Below are 23,952 nucleotides of genomic sequence, written 5' to 3'. Positions count from 1 at the left end.
CGGGGGGCGGGGAACCAGAGACAATAACAAAATGGTGGAAGTAGGCACCGGGCACAGGTCCCAGGTTCAAAAAGCACTGAAGCTCCTAGAGAAGCACTCAGGAGGCCCAAGCCCTCCGAGGGGAGGCTGTGGGCCCCAGACTTTCCTCCCAGGGCCCCTCCCTCCATCCCAGAACTCAGGAGTCAGACAGCAGGCATTGACCAAGCGCCCCTTGTGGGCTTCCAGGTGTCGGCCATGCTCTGCTTCTGGATCTGGATGCTGGCAGCAGGAATATATTCAGTTTGTGAAAATTCATCAAGCTGTGCACTTATGACATAAGTACTTCTCTGTGTGTATGTTATACTTCAATGAAAATACGTTTTAAAAATAAATAAACCCACCCAACTACGGGTCTCTACTCACCAGGAGCAAAACAGTAAGAAGGTCAGCAAAGAAACAAGACTACACAAGCCATAACATCCTCATCTACCCTGAGACCAGAAGAACTAGACGGTGCCTGGCTACCACCACTGACCATTCTGACAGGGGTCACAATAGTTGGTCCTGGATAGAACAGGAGAAAATTATGAAGCAGAACTCAAATTCTTACTTAAAAAAAAAAAAAATCCAGACAAACTGCAACGGTAGAGAACCGAGGACTCCCTGAGACTATTGCCCTGAGACACTCTTTAAACCTAGAACGGAGCCTATCCGCTGAGATCACCTTTTAGTGAAACAGCAGAGTGGAACACAAGACAAAGAATATTACCTGTAAGATGAGTGCCCTACTTAAAAATCATCAGGATGAGATCAAAAGATCAACAATTACACAAACACAAAGATGAGAAGATAAGGGAGCAGGGAAACTAGAGTACTGGAAATGGAACAAACAGAACACAATTGAAGAGAATGTCGTGATAAACGTAACGAATGTCACTGAACAATTTGTGTAGAAATTGTCAGATGGCGACCTAGCTTGCTGTGTAAACTTTCACCAAAAATGCAATAAAATATTATTTTTAAATAAATAAATAAAACCCCCGCTGTGGACAGAGCTCCATGTCTTTCAGGGTTGCTGTGAGCGTGGCTGTCTTTGCCTATCGGTGCCTGTGTGTGCCTGCAAACACACAACCTCCCACAGGAGTCATTCCTCGTCTCCAGTGCTCGAGGCCCTCCCCATGTGCGCTAACCACAAACACATGCACACATACGCATGCATGTGTACACACGCAGGGACGCGCACACACAGGTACACCCGTGCGCGCGCACATTCCCTCTTATCTTCCCTCTGTGATGGGGAGAAAAAATGTAGTCAGCCTTCCTTTCATTTAAACACCAGATATTTTCAATCACCTGCTCTGTGCCAGGCACCAGGGATGCATCCATTGACAGACGCATCCCAGACAGACAGGGCCCTCACCACGCTCACCGTCTGTTCAGGGAGGCTGCAATGCAGTGAAAAGGGCTGTGGTGGTGGAGTGTAGGGGAGTGCGGTTGCCCAACCTCGGGGGGTCAAGGGAGGACTTAGACACAGGGTGACACCCTAAGTAAGTTCCAAAACCAAAAAGCAAACCTGTTGCCATCAAGTCGATTCCCAGTCATGGAGACCCCATGTGTTACAGAGTAGAACTGTTCCATAGGGTTTTCTTGGCAATAATCTTTAGTGGAAGCCAATCCACAGGCCTTTCTTCTATGGTGCCACTGTTAGTAGCCAAGCGTAAACCATTTGCACCACCCAAAGCTAAGGAGGGAAAATGTTCATTACATGATCAAGAACTGGGAGGTGCATTCCGGCAGGAGAATAGCATACGCCAAGGCTAAGAGGTGTGAAGGTTGTGGGTTCCTCTGCTGCCTGAGTGGAGGAGAGAGGGGGAAGGGGAGTGGTGGGGGACATGGCATCAGAGAGGTCAGCCGCCAGTTCAGGCAGGGCTCTGAGCGCCAGGCTCAGGGGCTTGGGTCTCTCTAGGGAAGGGATTTGGGCAGGGATGTGATATGATCAGATGTGACCCAAAGGAGTGCTGTGGAGGCAGGGGCACTGGGCTGGACATGAGGACACTAAGTTCCCACCCTGGCTCTGTTTCAGTGCTCACTGGCTTTGCTCTCTGCACCTCTAAAACAACAGGGTGTCTGTGGGCTGCTCACAGGTGCCAGCTGCCTTCTGATGGGGCAGTGTCCCCTTTCCTCCAAAGCCAGGAATCCCCCCCTCTTCCTAGCCCAGCCTGACTGAGGCCCGGCCAAGCACCTCCTCCTGGGTACTGCCCCCTCCCCCGGCTTCACCTGCCAGCCCTGCGCCGTCATGGTCCTCCCACTGTTGGAGTCTGGAGTCTGAAGTCTGGAGCCTGCCACCTGCTGGGAAGGAGGGAACCAGCAAGCGGGCACCTGTCAGTGTGGCGCTCTCTAGAGGAACCCTGCGACGCTCACCTGGTACCCAAACCTGGAGCGTGCAGTGCAGAGGACACACACCTGCAGTAACCGGGATGCCCCATCCCTTTCCCTCAGAGCCTTCACCCCCTAGCCTCCACCCCCACAGCAATGGCCCCTGGGTTGCCAAGTATTCAGGTCACAGGTGGATGGGAACCAAAATCCACCCAGAGCTCCACTCACCAAGCCATGCCCTGGTACAGGGCTGCATCCCCCCAGGGATTTGCACAAAGGCATCCTGTGGGCTAGTGGTGGCCTGCAACCCAGAAGCCTCCCAAGCCTGACTCCTAGAATGGGGAGAATGCACTAGGCCCCCCAACCCCTCCCCTGCAAGCTTGGCCCCAAGGAGCCTGTAGAGCTGCCTCTTCCCTGTTCCTCTGCTGCCCCCCAGTGGAAAACTGATGCATCTCCGGGTTGCTAAAATCCCGCCTCCTTCCTTCCATTATGGCTGAGTTAGAGCCCATTCTTCAGAGGTTCAGACAAGCTGAGCAGCAGGCTGGATGCAACAATCCGTGCAGTAGGGAAAGGATGACCATCCATGGCTCCCCAGGCTGCCACACTTCTCTGTGTCCCTCGGATCCCCAGTCCACCGCTGCCCCCTAAATGCCAATACTGGACTCTAAATATTGGTGGAGGAGATTTCTCCTGAAACCCCTTTTATGCGCTTGTGGTTCTCCCTCAGTCTCTCTTATGCTGACTCTGGCTCCTGTGCTGCAGAAACCAAGGCAAGCCTCAGACCTCAGTCTCAGAGCCACAGATGCGTTTCCTGTGGCTCGTGTGGTCTTGGCCAGAACAGTATTTCTTCTAAACATTTGAATCAGTTGCCAACAATTAAAAATCAGGAGGTTTCATATAGAAATCCAGATTTCTAATTTCTGTTGCAAAGTTGAAAATCCTGGCCACTCTGAGATCACATTCCTGCATGGCTACAGTGGGCAGGAGCTGAGTAAAGAGACTGTCCCAGCCCGGTCCCAACATTTGAGTTGCTGGGATAAGGGTGCAAGAGGAGGCTCCCTGCTCTTCTGACCCCAACTCCACCCCACATCTCGAGGGGCCTCACACACAAGCCCATGGACACATCGAATGCTCTGCCAAGTACCCTGTATATCAGTCCGATAGAAATATGAGTCACAGATACATAAGGAATTTTAAATTTTCCAGTAGCCACATTTAAAAAATAAAAAGAAATGTTGTCGTTGTTAGTTGCTGTCAAGTCAATTCTGACTCATGGCAGCCCCATGCGTGCAGAGTAAACCTGCTCCATAGGGTTTTCAAGGCTGCAACCTTTTGGAATCAGATCACCAGGCTTTTCTTCTGATGCACATCTGGGTGGGTTTGAACTGTTAACCTTTCAGCTAGTAGTCAGGTGCTTAATCATTTGGGCCATCCAGAGACTTCTTTAAAAGAAATGTTGATATTGTTAGGTGCCATTGAGTGGATTTTCGACTCATAGAGACCCCGTGTGACAGAGCAGAATGGCCCCATAGGGTTCTCTTGGCTATAATCTTTATGGAAGCAGATTGCCAGGTCTTTCTCTTGCAGAGCCGCTGGGTGGGTTTTATTTAATCCAATATATCCAAAGTATTGGGCCACTATGAGTCAGAATCAACTCAATGGCAGTGGGTACAGGTATCCAAAATATTATTTCAACATGTAATCAATATAAACAATTTGTTAATAAGATAGTTTGCATTCTTTTTTTCTCATATTATGTCTTCAAGCTTGTATTTAACACTCACAGCACATCTCAATTTAGACTGGCTGCGTTTCTTGTACTCAGTAGTCACATGTGGTTTGTGGCTACCTTATTGGACAGGGCAGCTCTAGACCCTTCCAGCCCCTCCCTTCAAATCAGCCACCCTCAGCCACCCTCAGGCCTAGGGGTGCATAAGAGGAAGGGCCTGAGGAAGAAGCCCAAACAGCTCCTGGAAGCAGGCTCAGGGCTATTAAATACTTCTAGGGTCCCAGATACCTGGAGGGTCCCTGGGTGGGGCAAACAGTTTACACATTGGGCTGCTAACTGAATCCACCCAAAGGCACCTCGGAAGAAAGGCCTGGTGATTTACATCCAAAAACTCAGCCATTGAAAAAATCTATGGACCACTGTTCTACTCTGACACAGATGGGGTTGCCATGAGGCAGCATCTACTGGTAGATACTTGGAACATGGTCTAGAATAAGGGATGGGAAGCATAGGCTCTGTCCAGGAGCGCATGCTCCCTTGGCCCCTTGGAAATTCCATGTGGGGTTGAGGGGAATCACCAGACAGGTGACAGAGCAGGGCCTGCTGAAGCAAGGGCCCCAGGGCGGTGTCCTCGTACCTAGGGCTAAGAGTGGCATTGACTGCCCTGTATACATTGTAAGCAATTCAGTGTAGTTTGCCATAGTCCTCACCATTCCCTTTTACTGTCCCAACAATAAGTGGCAGGTGCCAACTATCATCATACTTGGACCGTCTTATGATAGAGATAAAAAAGAAAATTAAATCATCCCTATGCCAACATTTCAATCTATAGTGGAAGAATGAAAGTCTCGCATGTTTCAAAAACTACAGGGAAGCCTAATTCTTTGTGAACGTGAGAGTATTCATCATTTTTAATATGCAAATAAAGTGGGTCTATGTCCACATTTTCTTATCCCAGACCCAATTCACTCTTTTCTCTTAGCTCCCTGGCCCCTCTTAGTGTTTGAATTTGCAATCCCCCCAGACAAAAAAAAATCTTCAAGGCGCCTTTCAATTCTGCATTCTCACTGTTCTAATAAAGCTCCAAAGGTAGACCAGAAGCTGGAAGAAAAAAAGTAGAGTCAGAAGAAAGTCCAGAAGTCAGGAGTAGCCTACGCTCTGAAACACACAGTTGGCTGGGCACCCTCACAATGTCCTCCAGGGGGAGCCTAAGACCTGTGTAAAGAGGCCCATGGGCACAGAGGTAACAACTAGAACTGTGCCCTCCCTCCCTCCCACACCCTTCCGCTGGTGCCCACCTGCTTGGGCCACTCCTTAGCCTTCAAATCTCCCCAGTGCCTCTCGGTTAGAAGCGTCTGGGCAGATAAGGTCTTCTGGAAAAAACTTCAGGGTTACAAGTCCTTTGTTCTGATCCAAGCTCTGCCACCAAACAAGTAGGCAATCCTGAGGAAGTGACTTCCCCTCCCGGGACCTCAGGCCTTGTCCCTCACCCATAAAATGAGTACTGAACCTGCTTCACGGAAATGTGAGGATCAAATAAGGCAAAGCCTTCTCAAGTGGTTTGAAAACTGTGAAGCCGCGCACAGACTTGAGGAAGAAAGGGACTGAGGGAGGCAAGAGGGCAGAGGACAGGGAGCCGGCAGGTGTCTTCTCAGACCCCCTCTGCCTTCTTTCCAACTTCATCCTGCGTTCTGAGGCTCCCTGGGTCTCATGGGAAGTGAATGTGGGGCAGTGGGATGTTTGAGAGACACCGAAGGGAAGACAGAGAGAGAATTCATCCTGAAAAGGTTCCTGAGGGAAAGAACACGCATCGCCATTTATAGTTCACAAAACACCTTCAAACACATTATTTCATTTACTCTTTGCAACCACCCTGTGAAGTTGGTTTGATTGTCCCATTTTACTCTTTCCACTTTGCTGCCTTCAGTCATGGGTCCCAGGAATCGATTACTCAATAAGCAAGGTATGCACGAGTTTACTTGTTGTTTCCCGCTAATCTGTAGTGCACAATTTCACATAGGTTTCACCACATCAAAGTAAGTAAGTAAGCACAAGTAAGCCTGTGTGTACCTTGCTTAATGTAAGTCCACGTGTACCTTGCTTACTGGTTAGTCCATCCCTGTGTGTCCTTATTAGAAGATGACAGATTCATCTTCCTAAAGCACTGCCTCCATCAAGTTACTTCCTTGCCCTCTCCCCCCCAAAAAAAATCGCCAATGGCACCCACTGCTTCCAAGATCAATTACAAATTTCTCAATTTAGCATTCCAGGTCCTGCCACCATGACTCTCCAAAATGTCCAGGGACTAAAGTGTTTGGGCTAGAAGATATCTTAGCAACCATTGAGTCCAACCTCTGTTTAGAGAGAAGAGGGATTTTCCAAACAACACAGAGTAAGTCAAGGGTGGAACTGGGATTCAAAGTTAATTTTCATACTGTTTGCTTGCAGTTTATTCTCCTTGTTCATCTTCCAGGCTTCTCTGGCAACCATGTCTCTAAGACAGGCTAATATGCTCACTGTTGTAGGATTAGCTTCAGCTGGGAGTAACAGGAAAAAATAAATAAATAACGGTGACCTGATTCAGACAGAAGTTTATTTCTGTCTCAATGTCCAGATACACGGAAATAATCAGCTGATGGAGGCAGGGACCCAGGTCCCATGTATCCTTTGCTCTGTCATAGATGGCTTTCATTCCCCAGGTCACCTCATGGTCCAATATGGCTGCTGCACTCCAACTATTACATGTGCATTCCTGCCAGCCGAAAGGAAGGGTGAAAGAATCACTTGTGCTCCCACCCCTTAATGACATTTCTCAGAAATGGCACCTTCCCCTTCCACTACATCCCTTTGTCACATGGCCGCAGCTACCTGCAAAGAACGCTGGAGAATATAGTCTGCTTTTCCTTCCTTTTCTTTTTTTTTTTTTTTTGTGGACAAAACGTATGTAACAAAGCATTTGCCTTTCCGACATCTTTTATGCGCACAACACAGTAATATTAATCATGTTCGTTGCGATGTGCAACCATCACCACTATTTCCAGATTCTTCCATCACCCTTAACAGAAACTCTGTGCTCCCTAAGCAATGACTTTCCCTTCCCCCTCACTCCCACCCTTGGTAACCACTAATAAACTTTGGTCTCTATACATTTGCCAAATTCTAAATATTTCATATAAGTGGGATTTTACTATATTTGTACTTTTGTTACAGATTTGTTCACTCAGCGTGATGTTTTCAAGGTTCTTCCATGTTGTAGCATGTATCAAAACTTCATTTCTCTTTATGGTTGAGTAATATTCCATTGTCTGTATGTATCACTTTTTGTTTATCCATTCATCTACTGATTGACATTTAGGCTGTTTCCACCTTTTACCTATTGCGAATAGTGTTGCAATGAACATTTGTGTACCATTATTTGTTTGCATTCCTGCTTTCAATTCTTTGGAATTGTGAGTCATATAGTAATTCTAAGGAACCGTGGTGGCATAGTAGTTAATTGCTCAGCTGATAGCCGAAAGTCGGCAGTTTGAACCCACCAGTGGCTCCGCAGGAGAAAAGGCCTGGTGATCTGCTCCTGTAAAGATTACAGCCTAGGAAACCCTATCGGGTCATTCTACTCTGTCATATAGGGTCACTATGAGTTAGAATCGACTCGATGGCCTATAACGACAACAACATGGTAGTTCACGTAGAACTAACTTTTTGAGGAGCCGCCAAACTGTTCTCCGTAAGGGCTGCACCATCTTACGTTCCCACCAGGGAATTTCTCCACATCTCACCAACACCTGTTGTTTTCCTCTTTTTTTTTTTTTTTGGCATAGCCATCCTAGTGGGGGTGAAGTGGTATCTTGTGGTTTGATTGGCATTTCCATAATGACTAATGATGAGCATTTTATCAGGTGCTTGTTGGCCATTTGTATATCTTCTTTGGTAAAATGTCTATTCAAGTTCTTTGCCCTTTTTTTATTGGATTGTTTGTATTTTTGTGGCTAAATTGTAGGAGTTATTCATATAGTCTGGAATTAAGCCCTTACCTAATATGTGGTTTCTGAAAATTTTCTCCCAATCTATGGGTTGTCTCTTCACTCTGTCGGTAAAGTCCTTTGACGCACACAAGTTTTTAATTTTGATGAAGTCCAATTTATCTATTTTGTCTTTTGTTGCTCCTGCTTTTGGTGTCATATGTAAGAACTCATTGTCAAAAACTAGATCTCTAAGCTTTTACCCCTATGTTTTCTTCTAAGAGTTTTATGGTTTTAGTTCTTACATTTAGGTCCTAGTTCTATTTTGAGTTGATTTTTGTATATGACTTGAAATATGAGTCCAGTTTCATGCTTTTGCATGTGGAGATCCAGTTGTCCTGGCGCCATTTATTAAAGACTATTTTTGCTCCACTGAATGGACTTAACACCCTTGTAAAAATCAATTGGCCGTAGATGTATGGGTTTATTTCTGGACTCCCAATTCTGTTCCATTGGTCTATATGTCTATCATTATTCCAATAACAGGCTGTTTTGATTACTTTAGCTATATAGCATGGTTTGAAATAGGGAAGTGTGAGTCATCCTCCTTTATTCTTCTTTTTCAAGATTGCTTTGGTTATTCAGGGCCCCTTACAGTTTCCTGTAAATATGAAGATTGGCTATTCCATTTCTGCAAAGAAGGCTGAGGATTGCATAGAATCTATAAATTTCTTTGGGGTATACTGCCATCTTAACAATATTAAGTCTTCTAATTCATGAACACTGAAGGCTGTAGTCTTTGATCTTCAGTGTGTAGACTATAGCCTTCAGTATGGATTACATCACAACGTACAGAAAAGAAAAATTCTCACAACTGGACCAATAAGCAACATCATGATAAACAGAGAGAAGATTGAACTTGTCAAGGGTTTCGTTTTCCTTGGACCAACAATCAGTGTCCATGAAAGCAGAAGTCAAGAAATCAAACCATGTATTGCACTGGGCAAACCTGCTGCAGAAAGTGTTAAAAAGCAAAGATGTCACTTTCAGTCACCTCATCTGCATGCTCAAGATGGGAAAGGAAAACGGAAGACCAAAGAAGAATTACCATATTTGAATTATGGTTTTGGCAAGGATGTTGAATATACCGTGGACTGCCAGAAGAATGAACAAATCTGTCTTGGAAGAAGTACAAGCAGAATGCTCCTTAGAAGCGAGGATGGCGAGACTTTGTCTCACTTACTTTGGACATGTTATCAGGAGACTTTATTAATCCCTGGAGAAGGACATTGTGCTTGGTAAAGTAGAGGGTGAGCAAAAAGAGGAAGACCCTGAATAAGATGGATTGACACAGTGGCTGCAACAATGGACTCAAACATACCTACTATTGTGAGGATGACACAGAACCAGGTAATGTTTCATTCTGTTATACATTGGGTCGATATGAGTTGGAACCGACGTGACGGCACCTAAGAGCAACAACAATCCATGAACACGGTACGTCCTTCCATTTATTTAGATCTTCTTTAATTTCTTTCAGTAATACTTTATCATTTTCAGTTTACAGGTCTTTCACTTCCCTGGTTAATTTTATTCCTAGGTATTCATTCTTTTAGATGCAATTCAAATGCAATTGTTTCCTTAATTTTCTTTTCAGAATGCTCATTGCTGATGTATAGAAACCCAACTGATTTTTGCGTGTTGACCTTGTACCCTGCCACCTTGCTGAATTCGTTTATTAGCTGTAGTAGCTTTCTTGTGGATTGAGGTTTTCTATATATAAGATCATGTAATCTGCAAAAAGAGATGGAAAATATAGTCTTTATTCCAAGTAGCCATGAGTCCAGCTAACACGTAAGGGTTCTAAATACTGAGGAAAAGGGAGAGAATGGATATTGGGGGACCACTAGCAGTCAGTGTCACACTAAATCACCATGCACACTGACTCCTCATCTTGCCATGTGCCAAGCATCCAATCTTTCAACCCTGTGCCTAATGCAGTGTCTGGTTCACCCACATGTCCAAAGAATGTTTACTCAATGACTAAACATATGAAGTTAACGTTTCTGGGACATATATTGTTTTTCCAGGAAAGCTGGAAGTAGTTTAAAGTCTTATATGTCTTTGTTTTCCCCTCCTCCAACCTCCTCCCCACTCCCAGGCACCAGGCACACACTGCTAGGCATTACAGGTCAAGCTCTGCCCCACCCCCTTCCCAGACACTTAAAGACAGCCACCCTGTTGCTGTAGGACTGGGTGTAATCCTGAGTCTCACTAATGCCATGTGGCAAAGAGACCTTTTTAAAGAGCAATACACCAGCTGTTTCTGGAAAAGGACTGAACAAATTGATCTATCTCCCCAAAAGGAAGGAATTTAAAAGGATTTAAATGGCAGAAAAAGAATAGATGACCATCAGTATGGAAATGGCTCATTCATTCTTTTATTTCATAATTTTGTACTGACCATCTACCATGTGCCTGCCACTCTGCTAGGCCCTGGAGAATCAGTGGAGAGCCAGAAGGATGTGACGCAGTGCATGCTCCTGTGGAGCTTACAGTCTAGCGGGGAAGACTGACTTAATAAAATACCACTGCAGATGAATGAATAGCTATAATCTATGAGGAAAAAATACAGGGGACTTTGAGAATTTATTATGGAATTACCCCATCCAGCCTGTGATGTCTAGAAGATGTTCCTGGGGAAGCTACGTTTGAGCTGAACTCTGAAGAATGACTAGGAAGCTCCCGGGTGCTCATAGGAAACACAGCGTGTTCCATGCAGAGGGAACAGCATGTGCAATGGCCCTGAGCAGGAGGAAACATGATGTGGGCCAAGTACTGAAAAGCAGCACCACTGGGTCAGAGAGAACACAGGATAGAGCGGCCAGGATGAGGCCAGAGAGGCAGGTACGGCCAGAGCAGGACTGGGGGTTTCATTTTGGGTGTCCACATTCAAGGGCTTTAAGTAGAAGAGTAATTAAATCTGATTTGTATTTTTAAAAGTGTACTCTGGCAAGGGGCCCAAGGGATGCTTCTGTGATGCAGCAAATGTTCTGTATCACAGACGTGAACATAGGTAAAAATTCATCGAGCTGTACATTTAACATAAGAGCACTTTTGCACTTTACTGCACTCCTCAATTGGCCTCCTCCATTCCTAGCCCCCTACTTTCTGGTCTGTCTACCCCTCATCCTTAGCACACTTTGAGAATCCCCCTGCTGCAGAGAACCTCATAGATCATCTTAGCTCAAATCATCTTGAGCTGGCACGGCAAAACCTTAGAACCACAAGGTATGAAGAATGGTCCACAAATGCTTAGAGGATTCTTCATTATATTCCTGGGAATGAGAGACGTAAGGAATAATGACCATCTGGAATGGTAAAAAATGGGCCTTCTACACATGCAGATTTTGTAGGAACCTAAAATTCAGTCCCATTAGAATTCAAGCTTTTTTTTTTAAAATATCTATCAAAAATTTTAACGTACATACACTTTGACTCAGCAATTCCACTTAGAAGGATTATTCAGATATCCCCACCATGTATGATATGACATGTATCCAAGGTTATTATTAATTGTGACATTCTTGTCATTGCAAAAGATTAAAAAGACCCACCAATGGAGGACTGGTTAAATAAATTATAGCACATCCTTAAGTGGAATATTACGCAGCTGTGAAAAAGAACAGTTACATAATGACATGGAAAGAACAGGGGTCAAATGAATGTCAAATCAAACTATTTAACAACACAACGTATCATACACTACACTTTGTGCAAAATAAGTATAAATGTATATATGTATGTACCTAAATAATTATATTTACACGAACTCTATCTGGAAGGAATCACAAGAAACTGGTGATATTAGTTGCCCTCTGGGAAAGAAACTGGGTGACTGGTGAGGAAGGAAGCCCTTTTGTCCTTTTGAATTGTGTACAATGTGCAGTAATTACCTCTTTAAAAACAAATAAAAAAGAAGTTGAAAAATTTTATCTATGTGTGATAAGAAAGCTGTTGTTAGTTGTCGTAGAGTCAATTCCAATTCATGATGGCCCATGTGCACAGATGCAGAGTAGAACCGCTCCATAGGGTTTTCAAAGCTATGCCCTTGCAGAAGCAGATCACCAGGCCTGTCTTCTGAGACATCTCCGGGTGGGTTCTAACCGCCAAACTTTCGGCCAGTAATGGAGCGCTTAATAGTTTGCACCACCCAGGCGGCTTTTGATAGAAATCTAGTATCGTCAAAAGAGCCGGTCCAAGAATTAGGGCACCACTTCCATTACTTACTATGTAGCCTTAGGCAAATTCTACATCCATAAAGTGAAGATTTTAATACCTGCCTCACAAGATTAATGGAGGATTGGGATGTGATGAATCACAAAGTCTGCCCAAAGAAATGTTACCTTCCATCCTTCCTGAGTTTCCTCATCTAAATGAGAATTAAATTTCCAGCTCTTATCTTTGTTTAAAGGAGCCCTGGTGGTGCAGTGGTTAAGCACTCTACTGCTAACCAAAAGGTTGGTGGTTTGAACTCACCAGCCACTCCACAGGAGAACGATGTGGCACTCTGCTTCCAGAAAGATTACAGCCTTGGAAACCCTATGGGGCAGTTCTACTCTGTCCTATAGGGTCACTATAAGTCAGAATAGACTCAATGGCAATGGATTTGGTATTTGTTTGTTTTGTGTTTTGTTTTGGGGGTTTTTTTTTTAGGGATATCTTTGTTTGAGATTACATGGAAACCAGTTGCCCTCAAGTAAATTCTTACTCGTGCCAACCCCATGTATGTCAGAGTAGAACTATGCTCCATAGGGTTTTCAATGGCTGATTTTTCAGAAGTAGAATCACCAAGCCTTTCTTCTGAGGTCCCACTGGGCGGACTCAAACCACCAACCTTTCAATTAACAGCCTACCCACCCAAGGACTACTTGATCACAATAATATGGAGGGAAGGAAAGGAGGGAGGAAGAGATTGAGGGAGAGAGGGAGGGGATGAAAGGAAAGGGAATTCTACAAGGAGCTGTCCCTGCCTTTCCCTGATCAAACACCCAGGGTGTGGAAATTCCTGGTAAGGCTGCCCCCAGCACACCCACTGTCCAGGGGCAGAACCTGATAAGCTAGCCGGCTTCAGCGGGGCACAATTAAAAATATTGACTTGGGGCCCAGTGGGAGAGGTCCCTCTCACCAGATGCTGCCTCTGCCGTGGGTTCTAACACCACCTCCTAGCTCCTTGTCAAGAGTCATACCTGAGCAGGGGGCAGAAGACAGGTCTTGTTTTATGAAATTCTTGTTCATGGGTGGTGATAAAAATTAATTTCTTACTGTGAGCCACTGCCAAAATAGCTGGGGAGCCACTGCTCTAGATAATGCTGTCGTTAGCTTTATCATCGAAGAGCAAAGTCCTTTATTGTGACAATGTCCAGAGTCCTGGCCCTTTTGTAGGACTAGGTGGGAGGGGGTGGGAGGTAGAAGCCTGGACTTAGTCTGAGAGCTCCATGGAGTTGGGTAGCTAGGGGGGTAGCGAGACAAGCCCTCAGTGGGGGTCCAGGGGCTGAGGAGACATGGTCCTGGAGGGGACCCCACAGCAGGGCTAGGTCTGTGCTCCTTGCTCTGTGCTATCTCCACCCATCGCACACTCTGCACGTGTTTCCGGACTATTCTCCCTTATTCAAAATGCCTCATCTCAGCCATGCCCAGGGCTTGTCCACACTTAGTCCAGTGCTAAGCGACAGCTGTGTCTGCCTGGACCTCAATGGTGGTGGCAGTGGAGCAGGAGTGTTGGGGATGTCTGGCTCCGTCCAGCCATGTCCTAACCCTCCGCTCCTGCCCTAAAGCTCAGAGCTTCTGTGTTTCAACAAAGGCAGGCAAACCCCTTATTTACACATCTCATAAAATCTGTACACCACATCCGCCTACACATGCAAATACAGAATACACACACACCCTTTACAGACACTCAAGCCCTCCATAAGATATAAATTCAGCATGTGAGAGGGCAGGAAGGGGGTGTCGAAGAGCCAGGCAGGGTGGGTGTGACTGTGAGTGGAGCAAGTAAAAGCCCACTAATCAAGGCCAGGTCCTCTACTATCTTGGCTTCTAGAAATCGTGGTGTGACACACCTGACTACTGAGAATGGACTCTGGACCTTTGAATGATGGGAAAATCAGGACTCCATGGTCTCTGGCTTAAACAGAAAGAATGAAGATGTTGAAAACACATCTCTGACCACAAAAAGAAGCCACGTGCCTGGCTGAAGAGAAGTATGTTGTTGTTGTGTGCCATCAAGTAGATTCCAACTCATAGCGACCCTATGTGACAGAGTAGAACTGCCACATAGGTCTTCCGAGGCTGTAATTTTTACAGGAGCAGATCGCCAGGTCTTGCTCCTCTGGAGCTTCTGGGTGGGTTCGAACCACCAACCTTTCAGTTAGCAGCCAAGAGCTTAACCATTGCACCATCAGGGCTCCTTGAAGAGAAGTATAGGCTTGGGAATTGGATAGTCCTGGGTTTGAATCCCAGCTCTGTCACTTTCTAGTTGAGCAAATTACTTGGTCTCTCCAGGCCTGCAAGTAGTCCTAATGCCAACCTCCTGTAAACTCAGGTAAGTAAACTAAACTCTGTCCTGATAATACCATCTACAGCCTACTCTGCCTACCTCACAGCGTTTGTTGTGTAGATGAATTAGAATGGGGTATTTATAAACTGTAAAGTGCTGTCAAAGATTAGGGGCTGTTGTGACCGATGTGGACATTTACAGCAAAGGCCAAGGGATCAACCAGATTCAACAAAGAAGTCTCTTCCAGAAGAGCCTGGAGAAGGCTAGGCTTCCCTCCCTAGAGCTCCCTCCTGGCCTCTTCCAGGTTCTGCATCCCACAAAGAGGCCTCCTGACCACCTCCCTCTCCCACTCCTGTGGACAAGAGCGGCACTCACAGCAAGGTGGGTTGGTTCAGGCTTTATTTTGGAAAACAACAATTGGTTTTAGCTGGAGTCATGGGCAAGAAAGGGTACTCCAAGCAGTAGACTCCCCCCCCAGCAGGGCAGGCTGAGGGCTGGGCTGAGGGCTTGGCCAAGCCTCAGGTCTCCTGTTCCCTACGTGCCCCTGCACAGCTCCTTGCCAGAAATCTCCAGAGCAGCCAGGGGCAGGTGTAGGCTGGGAGGGGCCACAGTGGCCATTCACTTGGGCAGGACATCAGAAGACTCAGACACCAGCTTCCCATCACGGGTCTCAATCTTCCTCACAATCACGGCGTTCGGGGAACCGGTGCGGATGAAGGAGCCGCTGCTTCCACCAGAGCTGAAGCTGGACTGGAAGGAGCTCAGGCTGCAGTTGAGGCCAGGGCTTATGAGGCCCCCACAGGCCGAGCTCAGCCCACCTGATCAGGGACAGAGGCAGCCACATGAGCATAGGTGTTCCTCCCCACACCAGGTCCCATGCCCTTCTCTCTGCTCACTCCGTACACTGCCCTCAGGGATGGGGAATCTAGCCCAGGTTTGCTAGGTTCACTGCTCCAGAATGTGTGTGTTGGGGGTTGGGGGGAGAGGGGGGACCAGGAGCAGTGTGGGAAAGTGCTTCAGTATTAGCTATGTGACCTTGGGCAAGTCATTTAATTGGACCTCAGCTTCCTCTTCTGTAAAACAGGAAAATTTACAGGGACTGTATAAATAGTAAATAAAATGAACCATGTAAAGCACTTAGCACTGTGCCTGGCATAGAGCTACCATCTATTTGGGTGCTTTCTATTGTTAACTATATGATTTGAGTCCTGGGTATGTCCCCCATTACCCTGGGATTTCCAAGAACAAGGATCCTGCTCCTTCTCGTGGACGCCCTCCTCAACTGCCAAGAGCTCAAGATAAGGTCACTGGACAAACAACTTAGCAGCACCCCCAGAACATGCCTCCCTTATGGAGAAATCCCCGGGAGGACAGATACAGGCCCTGCCCTCCCACCTCCATCCTGCAGGGCCCAGGACACTCACCGGAGTAGCCACTTGTGGTCTTTGTATGGATGCTCACATTCTGCATCCCACACTCCAGCCTGTACCCAGAAGACACATGGGACATCAGGACAAACTCCTAGTCCTTCTTGTCCCAGGACAACAGGACCCAAATTCCAAGGGGACAGCACCCATCCCTACCTGCCCCAGGTCCCAGGCATGGGGCACCAGGGCCAGCATCAGAGACCCCCATACTCACCGGTTCTCCTCGCCCTCCAGCAGCTTGCGGTAGGTGGCGATCTCGATGTCCAGGGCCAGCTTGACGTTCATCAGCTCCTGGTACTCACGCAGCTGCCGCGCCATGTCCTGCTTGGCTCGCTGCAGAGCAGCCTCCAGCTCGGCCAGCTTGCTGTTGGCATCCTTAATGGCTAGCTCTCCACGCTGCTCAGCATCAGCGATGGCAGCTTCCAGGGAAGCCCTCTGTGGGGGTAGGGGGACAGGTAAGCAGGTAGGAGGATATCTGATGTGCCTCTTCCCCCTGTGCCCATTCCCTCTTCTTTAGGGTCCTTCTCTGACCCAGACTAACTAACCCCACCCAGCTCAAAGAAAATGTGGGAAGTAAGACTCAGGAAGCAGAGTGAGAATGGAGAACTATGGAGGCTTCCAGGCACTTCCCCTCACAAAGTTCTCACCTATGACACTATACGGCATCATCCCGCACCCTAACTGGATTAAATCTCTGGTTTCTAGACTTTCTTAAAGCATCATAACCCAATCTCACCCTGATATATAAGACAGATAAAATAAAGCAGGGTTGGGGGACCCATTCTGGACCTCAACTTACCTTCCCAACCTCCTTCCACCCCTGTCACGGCCCCAGGGACCACCTTAGCATTGGTCACCTTCCCAGGAACAGTCTGAGAAGTTGCGCTGTAACTCTTACCTCCAACTCCCGAACTCTGGTCTGGGATTCCTGCCCCTGGCCCCCAGCCCCCTTACTCTTCCCTACATTATCTCCTCTCACCCAGATGTGTCCAAGGATCCTTTCCCACCCCCAGGCTAGTTTAGTCCATACCTGGCCTTTGAGCGCTTCTATTTCAGCCTGGAGCCGGTTAATATTCCGGTTCATCTCGGAGATCTCAGTCTTCGTACGACGAAGGTCATCCCCATGCTTCCCAGCCAGTGTCTGCAGCTCCTCATACTGTGGTGAAAGACAAGGAGTGAGGCCTGAGGGGATGCCCCCTGGAGCCCAAGGTGCCCTCCACCCAAGAGAGAGTGCCTGCTCTGCCAGGTCACCTTGTCCCCCCATCTCCACACACACACACACCCCACTGAAGACCTTCTTCTAGGCCTCCAGGCACAGGGAATCCAGCATCCACCCAGCAGGCTCAGCAGAGTTTGAAATCCTGCTCTCTCCCTGTGACTAGAGCATAGGTGTGGCCGGGGGTGGGGTGGGGGTGCTCTTCACCTTGATCTGATACATGCACTCGGCCTCAGCCCGGCTGCGGTTGGCGATCTCCTCGTACTGGGCCTTGACCTCTTCAATGATGCCATCCATGTCCAGGGAGCGGCTGTTGTCCATGGACAGCACCACGGATGTGTCCGAGATCTGGGCCTGCAGCTCACGGATCTCCTATCATGGAGAGAAAGTGGTGAGACTCTGTCCCTGCCTACAAGGAACCCCGTTTTACAGAAGGGCCTACCTTAGGGGATAAGACAGGGCAACTAAAGGATAAGACAGGGCAGCACAGGAGAGAAGCAAGTAAAAGTTCGGGCTGGGAAGAAGGCAAAGTTCCTAAAGAAGGAAGATGGGTCAAAAGACCTGAAACATGGAGGGAGCTAAATATGAAATGAGGCAAGGATAAAAGAAAGCCTAGCTTTGGGTGAGAAACCAAAGGGGAAGAGTCCATCCATCCTCTCAGCTACCAATATTAAGCCCACAGGGCAATCCAATGTGGCCCAAAGATTAGGAACAACAGCTTTGGGGACAGAGTGGGCCTAAGTTTGCAGCAGGGTCACCACTTTCTGCATGACGACTCTGCACAGGTTGTTTCTCTTCTCTGGGCCCGCTTCCTCATCTGTGAGACGTGGCAATCACCCCCCTCATACAGGGGGACAGAGCATGTAAGGCACCCATGCTGGGCTAGTATTGGTAGCTGTGATTATTCATGGTGGGCCCTTGTCTGTTGGTATGCTAAGATCAAGGGTAAAGGGACTGACTCCCCAGCCCCCATGAACATACCTCTTCATACAGCTGCCTGAGGAAGTTAATCTCGTCAGTCAGCCCTTCCAGGCGGGACTCCAGCTCCACCTTGTTCATATAAGCTTCATCCACATCCTAGGAAATGGGGGTGAGAGGGAGCATGAGCTGAGTGCCCACACCCAACCCCAACCCAGGGGCTCTTCATTGTAGACCAAATAGCCTAGACTTCAGGACCTTCTAGCTAATCGTCTTCCCCACCCCTAACTACCTTAGGACCCAGTCCTCTGCTCCATCGTACCTACAGCCCTAGCCCAACACCTTCACATCTGCTTGCTGAAACACACCCTCCCCTCCAGGAAGCCTTTTATGGCCAGAGCTCCAATTTTACTGCTCCATTTTATTAACCATGTCCCAATATCGATGTCCGGAATTCTGTCCAGAGGCACCTAGTTATCTTTCTGTCCTTCTCTACCTTTCTATGCTATGTACCTAGGAGGCACTCAAATGTTGAAATAAATGAATTTGTCCCATTACTTGGAAACATTTAGGGACAGAATTCAGAATGCCTTCTTAGTCCGAGTCTCTAAGCCCCAGCCTCCAGGGTCTGGTTGGGGATATGGGTACTCCCTCACCTTCTTGAGGAGGACAAATTCATTCTCCAACTCTGTTCGCTTATTGATCTCATCCTCATACCTGTTGAGACAATAGCTTAGAATCAGAGGATGACGGCAAATGTGAGGCTTCCCTGGGTTTCCTGAAAGGGACGGGGGACATGAATATCTAGAAAATTCCGTTTATGGAGAATATAGGATATGAGAGGGCTGATTCTTCTGACCCAGCCAGTTACCATCTCCCTGTCCTCACCCCATACTATCCTCAGCCAATGGGGAGGCCTAGAGCAAGAAATCTCTCTATATATTCATGAATCCACATTGCACTGGATATATTGGGAAGGTCAGAAGCAGAGACTGACACAGACCTCAGGGAGAAGTTTCTGGGGTTTGCTGGAGGTCAGGGGTCATGAATAAATAGGGGCCAGGGATGTAAGTATAAAATTGAGCCTGTTGGCTACCTGTCTCTCCCATCTTATGTTGAGTATATAAACATTACCATAAAATTTATTGTCCAAATACAAGCAGTTCTGATATTGAGAGGGATGCTATTAACAATTACTCTGCGACAACGGGCATAAACCTAGACTGTCCCGAGCAAACCCAGTCATATGGTCACCCTAGTTATATAGGACTGCATTGCCCAGAAGTAGAGGGCCATGGGGACTTTAGCCTCTGGTCCCAAGGGGCGATGCAGGATGACCTCAGTTGGGGGAGGGCGAGTAGCTCACTTATTCTTGAAGTCCTCCACCAGCCCCTGCATGTTGCCCAGCTCTGCCTCCAGCTTCAGCTTCTCCTGGCCCAGCGTCTCCAGCTGCCGCCTAAGGTTGTTGATGTAGCTCTCAAATATGCAGTCCATGTTGCTCCGAGATGTCTTCTGCTGCTGCAGAAGGTTCCACTTGGTCTCCAGCATCTTGTTCTGCTGCTCCAGGAACCGCACCTGCATAGGGAAGGAGGGAACAAGCAGGTCCACATCAGGCCAGGGCTTAGAGAGCAAGCACTTGGAGACTGTAAATTCTGTCTCTTCCTCTAATCCACTCCCCAAGCAATGAGGTCCCTGGAATCCAGCAACCTGGTTAACTGTTTTGGGAGGATCACCCATGACATGAGGGAGACCGCGTGATGAAGGGGTAGGGAGCCATGCCCCTCCAATGCTGGAATGGGTGGGGAGCATGGTTGGAAGGGGGCAGTTAGGGGACTTACATTGAAGCTGTGTTTGCATAGCAAATAGGTCTTAATATTTACATTGTCTATTACAGATCAAGAAAAATAGCCAAGTTTTGTAAGGATGCTTTTATTTATACTCATATAAGACTTAAAAAAGAAAATGTAGATTGTTCATATCAAATAATATTATCATCATTATTATTTGGAGTGACTTTGAGGGACTCATGGAGATTATAGGGAAGCTTTATCCAAAGCTTTGTCCGAAGAGCACTGGACAGTAGGCCTAGGTCCTAGCCAAACACTGCTACTAACCTGTGCTACATGACCTTGAGTTGCTTCCCCTTCGTGAGCCTGGTCTCCTCAACCCTGCAATGGCCTAGAGGAACTCAAGCAGGCCCTTTTGGGAGCCCCATTTCTGTATAGAAGTCACTCTTAGCTGGGGAAGAAGTAAGAGGCCTGAAAGGTCTGTCTGCAAACTGAAGGCTCCTCCCTCCTTCCCACAGCACTCTCTCTGAGATTCATCAGCATCTGTTGAAGACTGTCCAAAAGGCAGAGGGCCTGGGAGTGGGTCTCCCACCCCAGCCCTACCCTTGAATCCATAACCCTCCCCTCCTGCCCCAAACACAAAGGTCCTGCGTTCCTTGGGCTCAAAGAATCCAAATTTTAGGACGAAATTAGAGCATATTAGATGGGAAATTTATAAAAGAAAGAACAATAGACTAGTTTCAAGATGGAGAATGTTTTGTTTCTGTTTTAACCAACCCAAAATTGTAATTTTTTTTTAATTGGATGGACTTGGAAGAGAAGGATGTCTTAAGGGTATAGTCTAGAACCCAAAACTCCCTGTCTCTAAGTCTTTCTCTTCTCCAGGTCATTCTGTGCTCCTAATAATAAAAATGATAGTGATTAAAACAGCTAGCCCTAGCAACTATGTAATATGAGCCAAGACTACTAAACACTTTACACACATTTTATCGTTGAATAGGCAAAAACGCTTTGATCTAGGGACTATTATGCCCACTTTATAGGCGAGAAAAATCAGACTTAGCAGGGTAACCAGGTAGGAAACAGGGGAACCACGTGTGTACTTAACTACTGACTGTAAGAACCCCAGAGCTGGCACAGCGCACTTCAGATGTAAAATCGAGAATGCTTAGAAAGAGGCAAGGAACCCGCAATCTTTTTCTAAAGAACGAGAGAAATTGTGTTTCCTGGGGGACTCCAATTCCTAAGGGCTCTGATCTGCCCCAGGATTTCTCTCCTTCCTTTCCCACAATGCCTCCCAGAAGCTAGTCAGCAGGGAGGAGCCCAATCCTCCTGCTCGCCCGCCAGCCCGCTGGGGCCCCTAGGGGGCCCCCTAGAGCTGCAAAACCCGGCCTGGCTGCTTTCCTGGGAAAGTGGAGCCAGGCCGCTGGAGCGGAGCTGGGTAGGGAAGAGTGAAAGGTGCGAGGGCTCAGCGGGAAGAGGGGCGTTGACTGGACGCGTTATCTGAAGTCATAAACTCAACGCCTTAACAGGCCCTGCAACCCGGGTGGTTTGTACAACGCCCGAAGACTTTGAATCCCGGATGGGGGCTTTTCTGAAGCCAGGCCCTGGCGTTTCCCCAACCACCACCCCCATGCCACCGGACCCTTGATACACACCCACCCCCAGGCGCTAGTTGCTCCGACAGCCGGACGGAGAGCGTCCCAAAGCGGGCGGACCTCAGCCCTTCACCCTACGGTAGGGAGAGTGTCTCTGCCTCTCCCAGCCCCGCCCCCCACCTCTGGCTCCCAGGACCCGGGCCAAGCTATGACTCATCTTTGTGGCCCCCACACTCAGGCCCTGGGGCGCCAAAAGCCTTAATCAGTATTTTCCCATTTAAGTCAAGACACCCTCTTCCTTCTCCTAGAATCCTATCAAACCCCAATTTAAAAAAAAAAAAAAAATAGCACCGGGCACCACTAAGGATCCAGTGGAGCAGTGTTAGGGGAGACGGGTGAACCTGGAGGAGGGGCCTCTTCTCTCACCCCACAGCTTAAAAACTCAGACCTCGACTTGGGGGGTAGTTTGAGGGAGGGAGGAAGCCCCAGAATTCAGTCACAAGCCATCCCGGACCTTCTCCCCATCCCTGCCTCAGCCCAACCGAAGTGCAAGGGAGAAGTGAGTCATAGGTTGGAAGGGAGTGTTGCAGGGTGAGTGGGGCCAGCAGGACGCCAGTTGAGGGACTAAAGATGTGCCCACCAACAGGGTGGCCAGGAGAGAGGGTGCAGACCCTCACAGGGTGGCAGGCAGAGCCAACCATGCAGGGGGGACCCTCACCTTGTCGATGAAGGAGGCAAACTTGTTGTTGAGGTTCTTGATCTGCTCCTTCTCCTGGGTACGCACGGCCTGGATGTTGGGGTCCACCTCCAGCTTAAGGGGGCTCAGCAGGCTCTGGTTCACAGTGACGGCCGTGATGCCCCCACTACCTCCTGCCCCGCAGAAGCCCCCACCCAGGCCCACGCTGGGGCCCAGGCCGCACCGGTAGCCGCTGCTGCTGCCCACCCGGGAGAAGGACGAGGAGCTGGTACGGGCGCAGGGCACGCTCGAGTAAGAGCGGCTGCTGAAGGCCCGAGGGCCAGAGGCAGACACCTTGTAGGTCTTCTGGGTCATCCTGATGGACATGGTGAAGGCTGGAGAGGAGGCAGCAGCGGAACAAGACAGAGATTTGAGAAGGAGCCAAAAAGCTGCTTCTAGGTGGAGGACAGCTCCCAGCAATGGCCCTTATAAAAGAGAACCCAGCCCAAGGGCGGGGGTGCGGCCTTGTACCTGAGTGGCTACACCCTGAGGGGGCCGGGCCTAACCTGCCACCTGCCACCTCCAGGCAGGACTCAGGTGGGGGCAGCAGAGAGCTGCTCCCACCCAGGGGCCCACTCCAGCACCGCCCCAGAAACCCAGGATCCAGCAATTCAGTGAATGTGAAACTGGAAGGAATGTGCCCGGGCAGCCATGCAGGAGAGCTCCCTGTATCAAGGAGACTTGCTCTGGACCCCTCAGCCACTGGAATCCTGACTCCTGGGTCTTGTCTCCTTCCCTCTTGTGGGAGATAAACTGGAGAACTGGGAAGCATAGCAGGAAAGGGACCCCTGGCATCTGGGTCTCCTCTGAGCACTGACACCCCACAAGAAACCTCAGTGTTTTTCTCCCCCTTTAAGGGATTATGGGGGTCTTCCCAGCTAGATCACAGGGCACCTGGGCTCTGAAACTTTGAACCTGAGGTCAGCCATTTGCCTCTGTCTCTCCTCAGTTACTGCTGTACCCTCAGCACCTGGTATTGTGCCAGGTCGCCAAGAGGGGCCTGGTAAATATTTGTGGAACGAAAACACACACACTCTGGCTATCTTCCCTTTCGGTCTGTACGTGCAAGATAAAGTGAGATCAAAGATGACACTTTCCATGGACATAACCGAGTGCCCTCCTCTCCTTCCATGGTCCCAGGATCCTCTATCCAAACCTAGCACTGTAAACCTTGCTGAAGGGAACAGAGAACAAAGAACAGGGGCTAAAAGGGCAGGGAGGGATTGGGGAAGAACAGGGGAAGGAGGAGCTGGGGCAGGGGTCTTCATTGTTCTCGTTCTGGCTTGGGGGAGTCATTCTCATAGCTCCCAGTGACTGAATCACCGGGAGTGAGAAAGGACAATGTAGAGTGGGGTGGAGTGGAGTGGGGTGGCGCCCGACACTGATGGTGAGCAAGTCTGCAGCCACCTGGACCCTCCTTCTCTTCCTAGGCCCCCAACTGGCCAGAGGAGATGGAGGAAAGAGTCCCTGCACCTGTCTCCCTGAACCCATTATTAGAGTGAGTCAGGAAAGCAGGTTGGGGCACAGCACACACCTGTAGGAAGTTAGAGAATGGGGAGCTGAGCAAGGCACCCAGGGCCCGGGTGGGGCTGGGTGGGGCAACCATGGGTGCAGGCTGTGGGCCAAAGGCAGGAGGTTTGGGTCCCCGAGGCAGACATTCCAGCT

General features: G+C 48.4%; 1 protein-coding gene across 1 annotated transcript; it reads right to left on the bottom strand.

Annotated features, from left to right (window-relative positions):
• Positions 1–15,170: 15,170 nt before the first annotated feature.
• Positions 15,171–22,629, bottom strand: KRT8 (keratin 8). The gene is made up of 9 exons (XM_004374001.3): positions 22,270–22,629; positions 19,533–19,741; positions 18,823–18,883; positions 18,230–18,325; positions 17,456–17,620; positions 17,063–17,188; positions 16,247–16,467; positions 16,030–16,088; positions 15,171–15,423 (listed from the first exon to the last, which is right to left on the bottom strand). The coding sequence occupies exons 1-9, from the start codon at positions 22,612–22,614 to the stop codon at positions 15,224–15,226; spliced, it is 1,482 nt and encodes a 493-aa protein (XP_004374058.1). The 5' UTR covers positions 22,615–22,629; the 3' UTR covers positions 15,171–15,223.
• Between the last annotated feature and the right edge of the window lie 1,323 nt (positions 22,630–23,952).

The sequence above is a fragment of the Trichechus manatus genome, unplaced genomic scaffold (genome assembly GCF_000243295.1).
Source record: "Trichechus manatus latirostris isolate Lorelei unplaced genomic scaffold, TriManLat1.0 scaffold00027, whole genome shotgun sequence".
NCBI classification, from domain to species: Eukaryota; Metazoa; Chordata; class Mammalia; order Sirenia; family Trichechidae; genus Trichechus; species Trichechus manatus.
The sequence above is the reverse complement of the archived record's forward strand: the minus strand, read 5'-3'. Positions and strand labels throughout refer to the sequence as shown.

Bases quoted from the DNA above. Each gene is read 5' to 3' on its own strand.
- KRT8 (XM_004374001.3), bottom strand. From the start codon at position 22,614: ATGTCCATCAGGATGACCCAGAAGACCTACAAGGTGTCTGCCTCTGGC. The intron at 19,742-22,269 runs GTGAGGGTCCCC...TTCCCTATGCAG, and splicing joins TTGCCTCCTTCATCGACAAG to GTGCGGTTCCTGGAGCAGCA. The intron at 15,424-16,029 runs GTGAGTGTCCTG...GTCCCTGATCAG, and splicing joins GACCACAAGTGGCTACTCCG to GTGGGCTGAGCTCGGCCTGT.